Genomic DNA, 10,845 nt, shown 5'->3' with positions numbered 1-10,845 from the left:
GCATATCTTGCGATCTCGGCTCCGAGGGTCTGGGTCTGAGTTTAACGCGCCAAGTCTTGAGTCATAGCCGCGAGTGACGTGGGGAGAAACTTTGTGTTCGTTAGAAAGGTCTGATTCGATTGCACTAGGACGGAAGAAAGAAAGAGCCCTTGTGCATTGTGCCCTTTTGTGTCTGAGTGTGTGTGTGTGTCTGCGAGGGGAGGGGAGAGGGAGAGAGAGTGAGGGAGGGAGGGAGAGAGAGAGAGAGAGAGAGAGAGTGTCTGGTAGCACTCGCGGGCGGCTGCATAGCCTTGCGTGTCCTGTGCGCGCGTGCTGGGTCCGGCGCCGAGTCCCGCCGCGGACGAGTGTGTTCATCTGCGGCGTCCGTGCGTGCGAGCCTCAGAGAGGGCTGGCGGGTGTGCTATGGGGCGGCGGGAGCAGGAGCAGGCCGAGGGTCCTCAGGCAAAGAAATCTGGCCTCGGAACCCGCTAGCCTCCACTCAGCTTCCAATATCCCAACCGGCAGCCGAGAGCCGGGGGGACTCTGCTCGGAAATCGTCCTGGCCCAACTCAGCCCCTCTGAGCTCTCGAAGATTACCGCATCTTCTTCCTAACGCAGAGAAGTGAGCCGGGAAAGGGAAGGAAGGGGCGGGGACACCCCCCAAAATAAATAAATAAATAAACAAACTGGCTCCTCGACACAGCTGGACACGGTCGGTTGAGTCCAGGTTGGTGGCATTTGGAGAGTTTTCTCGTTCTGTGGGTTTGGGAGCCCATCGCCGCTCCCCCGCCCTCTTCTCCCTTCTTGCAGACGCCCCTCAACTTTGGGGTCCGGGGGCGCGCGCGGCTCGGGGCTGCACCTGCCCTGGCGCTCCGGGGCTGCCGGCCAGTGCGCTCGCCCCGGGCGGTGGCGTTGATGAGCCCGAGTCCGGGGCGCCGGGAGAGCCTGCGCGCGGCGCAGACACCCGGGAGGGAGCGGAAGACCCACGGCGGGTAGGGGCGCGCGAGCCGGGTTTCGGCCCTAGCCCGGACGTCGGTTCCCGGTTGCCCCGCTGCCTGAGAAAAGAGGCGAGCCCGGGGAGGAGCGGGAGACCGCGACCGGGGGCAGCGATTGGTGGTTTGGGTGAAGAGGCCGGCAGCGGAGCGGGCGAGCTGGCTGGAGGAGGGGGGCGGTGAACTTCCCGGGAGAAGGGGCTCCTTCTGCGCCAGGGCTGGAGAAAGAGCTGCCGCCGCCGTGTGCTTCGACTCCCGGCAGCTGCTGGCTCCGCTCGCAGCGCTCGGAAAGTAACGTTATTTATTTATTTGCTTGCGTTCAGCCTCTTGGGTTGGACCCGATTGACACTCCTTGGACTTTGGGAGCTGGCGTCCGACCTCTCCAGCTCCTACCCTGCCCTTGCGGGCGGCTCCCCGGAATACACGTACATGCCCCCCCCCCGTGCCCCCTCCTGCGCCCCGACACGGTTAGGGGTGGGCCCTCACCCGGGCGCTAGAAAGTCCCCCAAGGCGGGAGCAGGGGAGGGCAGGGGGCGGGGGAGGTTCCAGCGCTCTCGGCTCTCATTTCAAAGCGCGCTCTCCCTTCCAGGTTGGGTCAGACCTGAACCCCTAAAAGCGGAACCGCCTCCCACCCTCGCGCCGGCCGCCCGCGGGGAGCTGAGTCGCCGGCGGCGTTGGTGGCGGACGGACCCGGGAGTTTCCTCTCGCACTGGATGGAGCTGAACTTTGGGCGGCCAGAGCAGCGCGGCCGTCCGGGGATTGCTGTATGCTGAGCTCCCTCGTCGATACCCAGCCGCGGCTCGGGATTTTTTGGGGGGCGGGGACCAGCTGCGCGCCGGCACCATGTTCCTGGCGACCTTGTACTTCGCCCTGCCGCTCCTGGGTAAGTCGAGGCCGCCGCTAGCTTCCTAACCCGCTGAGTCTTTCCGAGGGGATACTCGGGGCAGCCCCCAACCCCCCAACTGCAGCGCGGTTGCGTGGGTGTGGGAGGGCGAAGTTTCGTTTTGGGGAAGGGGATCTTGAATCCTCAGCACCCTAGGCTTGGGAGGCGGTGATGGCGCGGCACTCGCCCGCAGCTTTTTGTGCTTGGTTTTAATTTTCTGTGCTTTGTAATGGCCAATCCTGGCGGAGAGTTAAGGGGTCCGAGCCCCTCCAGGTCCGGGACCAGCGCTCCTTGCGAGTCCTGGGAGCTCTCGGAGGAGCAGTGGGCAGGTGGGGGTGTGGGCGAGCATTGGACCGGGAGAGCAAACTTCGAAGGGAAAACTTTTCCCCGAACAGTGTCTGAGCGGTCCCCGCCCGGCGGGCCGCGGTCCAGGGCTCGCCCGCCCCGCGCCCCGCGCCCCGCGCCCGGCCCGCAGTGGCCCTCCTTTTCGGAAAGCCCCCGGCTTCCGTCGGGCGGGGCCGAGCCAGCGGCTCCGGGAGACCGAGCAGCTGCTCGGGCCGGGCTGCCCTGGGAGCGGCGGGGCGGGCACGCGCGGCGGGCAGCGCGCGCTCGGGGGGCAACCCGCAAACAGCCCGCAAAGCCACGCCGGGTGGAGGTTGGCGTTGCGGGGAGCGCCGGCGGCCGGAGGTCCCGGGGCGGGAAAATGAGTCCCCGGCGTAGAGGGGCGGGCCCGCGGGCGGCGCAGGGCACCCCAGAAGCCGGGTGAGGCACGCGCCCTCCCCGCAGCCGGAGGCTCCGGGTCCTGGCCCGCCGCCCTCACGCTCCCCCACCTCCTCCGGCAGACGTGCTGCTGTCGGCCGAGGTGAGCGGCGGGGACCGCCTGGACTGTGTGAAAGCCAGCGACCAGTGCCTCAAGGAGCAGAGCTGCAGCACCAAGTACCGCACGCTGAGGCAGTGCGTGGCGGGCAAGGAGACCAACTTCAGCCTGACGTCCGGCCTGGAGGCCAAGGACGAGTGCCGCAGTGCCATGGAGGCCCTCAAGCAGAAGTCTCTCTACAACTGCCGCTGCAAGCGGGGTATGAAGAAGGAGAAGAACTGCCTGCGCATCTACTGGAGCATGTACCAGAGCCTGCAGGGTACGCGCCGACCGTCCTGGCCCCCCACCCCCATCCCTCACCCCCACCCCACAAAGGCAGGCGGCGGGCCCCTCAGCCGGGCCCGCTGACCTCATCCTCTCCTCGCTTCTCCCCAGCTGCAGAATGAGGACCTTTCATTGGCCCCCAGGGACAGCGGCAGCTGGTGTTTGCTGCCTCTGGAGCAGCACTGTGGGGGCCTGGTTGTTGGAAAACCCGTTGGGGAGGGGATACCCCCGGCCCCCGCTGACCTCTCTGAAACCTGGTCAGAGCATCCGAGTTAGGAGCCCGTTTAAGGACAGGGCAGGAACTCACAACTTCTCTCCAAGGAGAGCTTCAGAGGATGAGCATACAAAGACCTGCCCTGAATCGTGTCCCCAGTTTCTCCCCTTTCTTCTTCCCTTCTAGCTACTCTGACATAAGATCAAGAATTAGGAATAAAAGGTCCACTAGGCTCTATTTTATCTTTACCCTCCTCAAACCTGATCAAAGACAGTTGTGTGAAAAACCATTTGTCGTCTTAGATTAACTGAGTCTTGAGCCAGCTGATGTGGTTCAACCTTGGTTAACACAGAAGTGGCTTTGAGAGAAAAAGGACCACTTGTCACAAGCATCCATTCCAATGGGAATTTTTTGGTCCTTGTGTGCCAGAGGTGGCTAGTGTTTGTAAATCTAACACAGATGTCCAGGGCATCCATTCTCCCCTGAGACACCAAACATTTGTTAACCTACAGATTTGACCTTTCTGCTGCCTCTTGCTCCAGAACCTATTACAGTGAAAACCTATTTCAGAGACTGTTGAATAACCAGCACCGGGGCTTTTCTGGCCCCCTGCTGTGTTGAGTAGCATAGAAATGGGGGCCCTCTTTTGGGTCACTTTTCTTCCATTGGCTCCCGGAGGTAAGCTGGACCGGTGACATCACTGGTTCCTTCCTCTCTTATTTCATTCCTTTGCAAAGAGTGGGAGAGTTTTCTGGCAAGATCAGGCTGGGTTGCTCTCCAGTGTTTTCATGGCACTCTAGGGAGAGGAAGGACAACAAAGGCAGAGGGAATGCAAAGTAACCATAGCCAAATAGATGCATTTGAGACCTTGGAAAGTTTCGGCATCTTTTTGTTGCACAATCATAACATCATTAGAATTTAGATTCCGTTAAAAAGAAAAGAAAAGAAAAGAAAACCACTCTGAAATATGTCTGCTTTGCGATCTAAGCCCCATCTTCCTGTTGTTTTTAGGAAATGATCTGCTTGAAGATTCCCCTTATGAGCCAGTTAACAGCAGATTGTCTGATATATTCCGGGTGGTCCCATTCATACCAGGTAAGCAGATTCATGCCTCCACTCGGATGCCTTTGCCTGCTTGAAATCCATTGGGTTGCATTCTCTCCGGCTCTCAGAGAGCATCTAAGTAGATAGTTGAATGGCACAGCGTTTCTGGGAAATTAGAAATAGGATGAAGATAATGAAGTGGCAGAATGCCTAGAGATGATTGTATGACTTGAAAGTAATTCTAAATGAAGTAATGTGGTGTGGTGATTTGAAAGAGGTTGGAGGGAGGTGACTCCGTTGAATTTTTTTTTTCCACGTTGAAATACGATTGGCTGTCTCATGCACAGGGACTTCTGTCTGTAGGTGGCAATCATACTCCCTTCTTGCTACGTACCATTCACAGAGCCTCCCTGCAGATGGGATCTGTCAATGATGCCACTTACTTTCTGAGACTTCTGAAGATAATCTTAGGTTGTTGAGGAATTTCGGATGGACTCAGTTGTCTGCCTTTGATTGAAAAGGTTCAGCTTTACCATTTGTTAACGATTCTATTTTTAATTTGTCCTGAGCAAGTGTGTGCATGTCTCAGAGACGGTATTATTGCCTCATTGGTCCTTTACAAAGTGGTCTGGCTTCCCTTGGTTTGTTTTATCTGTCTTTGCAATTCTACATTTGTTTTGGAAGTGAACTTAGTTTCAGAATTAAGGTTTTCGTAACACTGGGGTTCAGACAGCCCCATAAATAATGAGCAAGGCAGTAATTTCTCTTAATGACATTCAGATTCCAGACTGATGTTGTCTTTATTGGTTTACACTTAAGACATTTACTCAAGTATATACAGCCATCACAAATGAGACGCTTCGTTGGCGGTTGTACGTGGTGGTGAATGTTGAATTCTGTGAGGTGATGGTTTGTTATGGGTGAGAGTGTTCTGGTGTTCTCAATGTTTTCTGTTTTCCTGCAGAAACCCATAGAACTAAGGAAGTATGTAAATACTGATATTATGTGTCGGTGTATTTATATACATTTCATTCACTCACAAACACCCACTGAGTACCCACTACGTTCCAGCCATTGGGATTTTGGCAGTAAGCCAGACAGATGTCGCCTCTGCCCTCCTGAATCTCAGAGACAGCCAGCAGCTGCATTTATTTGAGCCCTTATTATAATCTAGGCACTGTGTTAAGAACTTTTTTTTTTTTTAAAAAAGATTTTATTTATTATTTATTTGAGAGAGAGAGAGAGAGAGAGATGCAAAGAACAGAAGGAGAGGGACAAGCAGACTCTGCACTGAGCATGGAGCCCCGTGTAAGGCTCCATTTCAAGACCCCAAGGTCACGATTTCAGTGGAAATCACAAGTCAGTTACTTAACTGACTGAGCCACCCAGGCGCCCCTGTGTTAACTTTTTATCATTAACTCAGATAACAATCTTCGTATGCTTCTGAAGTATTATTATTTCCATTTTAGGAATGAAGCAGTGGAGGCAGCGTGAAGTTAGGAAACCAGTCAGATCACAAAGCTCGTGATTAAGGAAACCAGAATTTAAACCCAGATTTGTTTGATTCTAGGTGTTTGTGACACCCACCCCTTGCTACCCAGAATGTGGTCTTTTCAGCAGTGGCATGGACATCATCTGGGAGATGGTTACAGGTGTGGAATTTCAGGCTCCACCCCAGACCTACTGAATCAGAATTTAGGTTTTAAGAAGACCGCTGGTCCGGGTGCTTGGTATACACATGAAGCCTAAGAAGCATTCCTCTACATTATTCTGTTTGGGGTTCAGAGGAGGGGTGTGTGTGTGTGTGTGCGATTGGTCTAAGATGTGTGTTTTGGGATAAGATATACTGGTGTAAGTTTAGTATCAGAGGCATTCATATATTATCTAAATAATGCTGATAATTTCCACCCCAGAGCCCTCTTAATGCTCCCTCCTGGGGAGCTGGGGCAGTGTCTCATGTACCGGAGGAAAAAATGCACAGACCCATCTGAGCTCTTTCAGGGGCAGGTCCTTAGGAGCTGAGATGGGATGTGGTCCATGGCCTATCAGAAGTGAACCTGGCCTTCCTGATCCTTGAAGGGCAGTGCCTCTTGCCTGCTGCCTGTCCCTGGAAGCCTTACTCTTTAGTCTTTGTGCTGATGCTTAGAGGGCTCTGAGCCTTTCTGTGGACAGTGAGAGTGAGGACGCAGGCAAGGAGGAAGGCTCATTTGGGTTTTAATTTCAGAACTTCTGTGGACTATAGGACTGCAACAGACTCATTTTCCCTTTCTGGTGCTCTCTTTTCTTGGTATAATGAGACCATGGGTATAAATAATCTCTAGTCCTAACAGCTCATGATTCTGAGGGAAGATTGAGGTCACCTCCAGAACCCATTCAGTGTGCTCTTCAATTGTGTTTTCTTCTTTTTTTTTTTTTTAAAGATTTTTTATTTCTTTGACAGAGAGAGATCACAAGGAGGCAGAGAGGCAGGCAGAGAGAGAGGAGGAAGCAGGCTCCCTGCCAAATAGAGAGCCCGATGTGGGGCTCGATCCCAGGACTCTGGGATCATGACCTGAGCAGAAGGCAGAGGCTTAACCCACTGAGCCACCCAGGCACCCCTTCAATTGTGTTTTCAATCCTTGCACGCAGTGTATGGTTAAAATGGCTTGGTCATTCTCAGATACCCCTGGGTTGTCTGAATTTCTTCTGTGAGTACCAGGAATTCTTCTGCATATGGACCAAGTTTCACTCATTCATTTTCCTGATCCCTTTCTCAGCCAGACTTCTTTTCTTAGCAAATATGACCCTGACTTTGTGAGACCTGTCCTGCTGAGAACCCAGAAGTCATAATGAATTAATTAGAGCCAGGAAGGCCTTGTCTGGAGCTAAATTTTATCTCTCAAGGGCATTGAATTTAGGTTCCAGCACTGGTGAGCTTTGACCTCTGACAGGGACCGTGTTCCCTAAGTGGGTATAGGAAAGCCAGATGGAACCTTGAGAGGTTTTAAGTCATTGAATAATGCATATTATCCAGTTTGGCATTTGTAGGGTAGGGAAGGACAGAGGAGCGGGATGATAAATGTTGCTTTTTGTGGTTTGATTCTAAGTTTCTAGAACATCTCCCCTGTCTTGAAAATCTCTCTGAGGAAACCAGGACAACAGGGCCTCTGCCTTTTACAGATATGGTAGCAATCAGAGTTTCCATATTTGGGTTTCTTTGCCCAATGTGAAGTGAATGTTTATCCACATACATTACGTATGAGCTGAATCGTCTCACTGAACAAGACATGTTTGACATTCTCGTGTTTCCATTTTCTTTGGACTCCTCAAAGCCACTGCCATCTTTGCCATTGTTTAGTTGATCAGCAGTTAAAAAGCCATATTGAGGTGCTGTCAGGGGCCTGGCAGGAACAAGGAAGGGAACAAAAATGAGATAGAGTCTCAAACCTGTCACCTCTGTTCCGAAGCCTGAGCTGCAGGAAGGAAATCAAACAGCCTTGTCAGGCGAGAATTGGGGAATTGCGGTGCCACAGCCTCGGTGGAAATGTGTCGGTTCAAGCGTTTGGCCTTGAAATCAGTTTTAAGGGCTCCAGGAGGGGCCTTCGTTGTGAGTTGATGCCAGCGTCGTTTTTAGGGGTCTCAAAGAGGAAGATCCAAGCGGTGAGCCGAAGTATGCAAAGGAAAGAGGGAGCCAGTGCGAGAGGATGTGGGGGGAGAGGAGAGAACATGGAAAAGGGTCTGGGGAGCCAAAAGAGCAGAACTGTGTGGGCACATGGAGGCTCGGAGGATAAAGCCACCACGTCTATTTCGCATCTGCCACGACTCTCTGCTCTTTAACCTTGCCTTTTCCTCTTTGTGCAGGTTCTAGAAGCAGCAAGAAATAAATAGTGATTTGAAAGGGAGACGAACCTGATGGCCATGTTTTTTGGACTCTCTGGAGGGAGAGTGCAAAGTAGAAAGAAATTTTGAAAGCACAGCGGGTGCCAAGAAGAGCCTGAGGATAGGTGGTCAGAGGGGGATATAAGCACCTTATAAGGATGTAAGCACCGGGGCAGGGGCGGTGGGGGTGGCTCCGGGGTTTAAAAGTATTGACTGGGAGGTTGGATTTTGTAGAAAAGTGTCAAGAGAGGACAGACCTTTCTCAGAAATAACCGGAGCAAATGGTATGGCAAACAAGAAGCAATAGGGATGTGGGGACAGAGGGATATTAGGATTTGGATATTAGGATACTAGGAACGGCTTAGACCTCCCCAAGAAGCCTTAGGATCTTGACATGGGTTCTCATGCAGTTGGAAATAGTTTGCTTCAGGAGGAGATGCCCCTGAACACTCTTTTGAGTGTGACCCCTTTTTCTGAATGATGCTGTGAATCGTTAGCCATGTTTTAGCATTTCTGTTTTAAAGTGCCATCGTACTTAGGTCACTACGCAAAAAAAAAAAAAAAAAGTTTTCTTAAAAATTTTACATGTTGAAGAAGACTCTGATAAGGTCCTATCAGACAAGAGAGAAGTGTTGGTAAATTCCAGCTGCTGGGCTGTGTAGTGGTCCTTTGCCTTCCACTCAGCTCTCCAAAGCCCCTCTAATCATGTTGTCCAGTAGGTGAGCATCCCTGGTGGTCCCTTGGTCCCTGTTCGGGCCTGTGTCGCCTGTTCTGGCCTCCCCAGGCCGGCTCGCTCCCACCATCCTTCTCTAAGCGCCATCACCCGCTGTTCCCTCAAGCTCACTGAGCAGTCCATTTCCCAAGCATTTCACGTGTCTTTGCCTTCCCGTGCCTTTGCTCATGCTCTTGCTTCTGATGGGGAAGTTGCTGTTAGTTCCCTGAGACCTAGATCCATTTTCCTCTCTGGGGGCCATGCTGGAGTTTCCCCCAGAGAGGCACTTCCGCTTAAGACACTTCTGTGCTGCATTTTGTTCTTGTCTTCACCATAGCTGTTGATCATGGGGTACCGAGGGGACTTATGTATGTGTCTGTCTTTCCCACTGGAAAGTTGGGGGACTTGCTTGATATGTGGGGTGTATGCTCAGCCTGGAGCCTTCCTCCTGTTCTGAGTAGTCATCCCATTAACCATGGGTGTTTGAATATCCGAGAAGGGTCATAGAGAACTAGTCTAACCTTTTGCTTTTAGAGAGTTGAAGCTCAGAGAGGGAAAGTGACTTGGCCAGGGACACAGTCCTTGATAGCCTCTAGAACCTTTGCTAGAACATGGCAATGCCTTCGGGGAGGCCAGTGTTAGCCTCTTTCTGTTCTGCGTGCTCTCTGGACACATTTCATCCATTCCTGGGACTGCTGCTGCCACTTACATGGGCGACTCCGTGCCTGCCCTCCAGTTCCAGCCTCTCCTGAGCCAACCAGCATTTACATCTGAGTCCCGGACAACTCTGCCTGGTGTATCTCAATTATTTCAAACCCAGCACATCTATAATGGAGCTCATCACCTCTGCCCTTTTTCTCCTTACACCTTTCTCTTCCAGAACCTTCTGTCTTCCCTATGGCATTGTCTGCCTGAGTTAGAGCTTCAGGGTTCCTGCCACCCTCCTCTGCCTTTCTCATTCCTTCAGGGGACCCATCACCAATTCTTTTGCAGTCCTACCTGCTGTGTTTTGAGTTGCTCTCCACTCTCTATTCCCTAATTATACTCCTCTTACCTCTCACTTGAACTTTGCATTGACCTTCTTCCTGCGTTCCCAAGTCAAGTTCCTCCCAATCCAAACTGGTCTCCTCACTGGCAGGCCTTATCTTAGCACCCCAGTGACTTAGAAGAAGTGTCTGGCTTCAGTCTTCTTCCATAGATTCTTCTACTAAGTGACCTCCTGTCTCACCCCACCTGCCCTGTGCCCAAACAAGCCAGCTGATCACCTTCTGTCCCACCAGTGCCCCCGGCAGCTTTGTGCCTCCATCCCTTGGTGCATGCCAGTGCTGGAGAGAGAACACGTGCTCTGGGATCCGCCAACCTGGGTACCTCCTAGCCCTGCCACTTCCTTCATCTTGGGCACCTCGATTGAGCTCAGTGTGCCTCAGGCTCTTTGCATGTAGAAAGAGATGAAGGTTATTCCCCTATAGGTTCTTGTGGATTTGAAGATGCTGCATGTAAAATACCCACCCAGCCCCCAAAGCATCCCTGACCCCCAGTAAGTCTCCACCGTTCTCAATGCTCTGCCACGGCCATGCTCCCTGTTCTCTCCCTCCTGACTCCAAGCAGACCTTGCTTCCTGATCATGGAGTAACAAAGGATGGCCATCCTGAGCCTTCGGGAAGGCTGCTCCTAAACTACCAGGGACAAAAATGAAAAATCCAGCCTTTATCTGAAGGGCCCTGGAGCCAAGGCCTTATTAAGAGTAATAACCCCGCTTGGGTCCTAACTTCGCTTTGGGGAAGGTCTTCCTTATTCCTGCTCTGAATCCCTCTGTTCCTTTGGGCCCTGTTTCTACTCTCTGTGGTCAGAGGGGCTGTGTTGCAGCTGGTGATCCCCGGGCTGGGGGCTCTTCCTGTGCTTACGGATTCTTGTGATCAGCTCTCCCTTCTCAGCTTGACTGATTCCCATTCTTCCAACCTCTCCTCATAAATCTGCTCTCCAACGCCCCTCATAGCAGGAAGAATTACTGCTCCCTGAGAA

At 52.6% G+C, this 10,845-nt stretch overlaps 1 protein-coding gene across 4 annotated transcripts in view; it reads left to right on the top strand.

Annotated features, from left to right (window-relative positions):
- The first annotated feature begins 274 nt into the window (after positions 1-274).
- GFRA1 (GDNF family receptor alpha 1) overlaps positions 275-10,845 on the top strand; it is a 205,153-nt gene continuing 194,582 nt past the window's right edge. The window contains exons 1-4 of one of the 4 annotated variants that reach the window (XM_059398666.1): positions 275-706; positions 1,561-1,854; positions 2,697-2,990; positions 4,221-4,304. In XM_059398666.1, coding sequence (XP_059254649.1) covers positions 1,815-1,854; positions 2,697-2,990; positions 4,221-4,304 — 418 coding nt within the window. In that variant the 5' untranslated portion in view covers positions 275-706; positions 1,561-1,814. Of the gene's footprint in view, positions 707-898; positions 972-1,086; positions 1,263-1,560; positions 1,855-2,696; positions 2,991-4,220; positions 4,305-10,845 lie in introns of those variants that run through there. The other 3 variants (XM_059398669.1, XM_059398668.1, XM_059398667.1) reach the window with 3 other exon arrangements.

Source organism: Mustela nigripes, chromosome 4 (genome assembly GCF_022355385.1).
Source record: "Mustela nigripes isolate SB6536 chromosome 4, MUSNIG.SB6536, whole genome shotgun sequence".
NCBI classification, from domain to species: domain Eukaryota; kingdom Metazoa; phylum Chordata; class Mammalia; order Carnivora; family Mustelidae; genus Mustela; species Mustela nigripes.
Note: the sequence above shows the minus strand (reverse complement) of the source record. Positions and strands in the feature narration are given on the sequence as shown.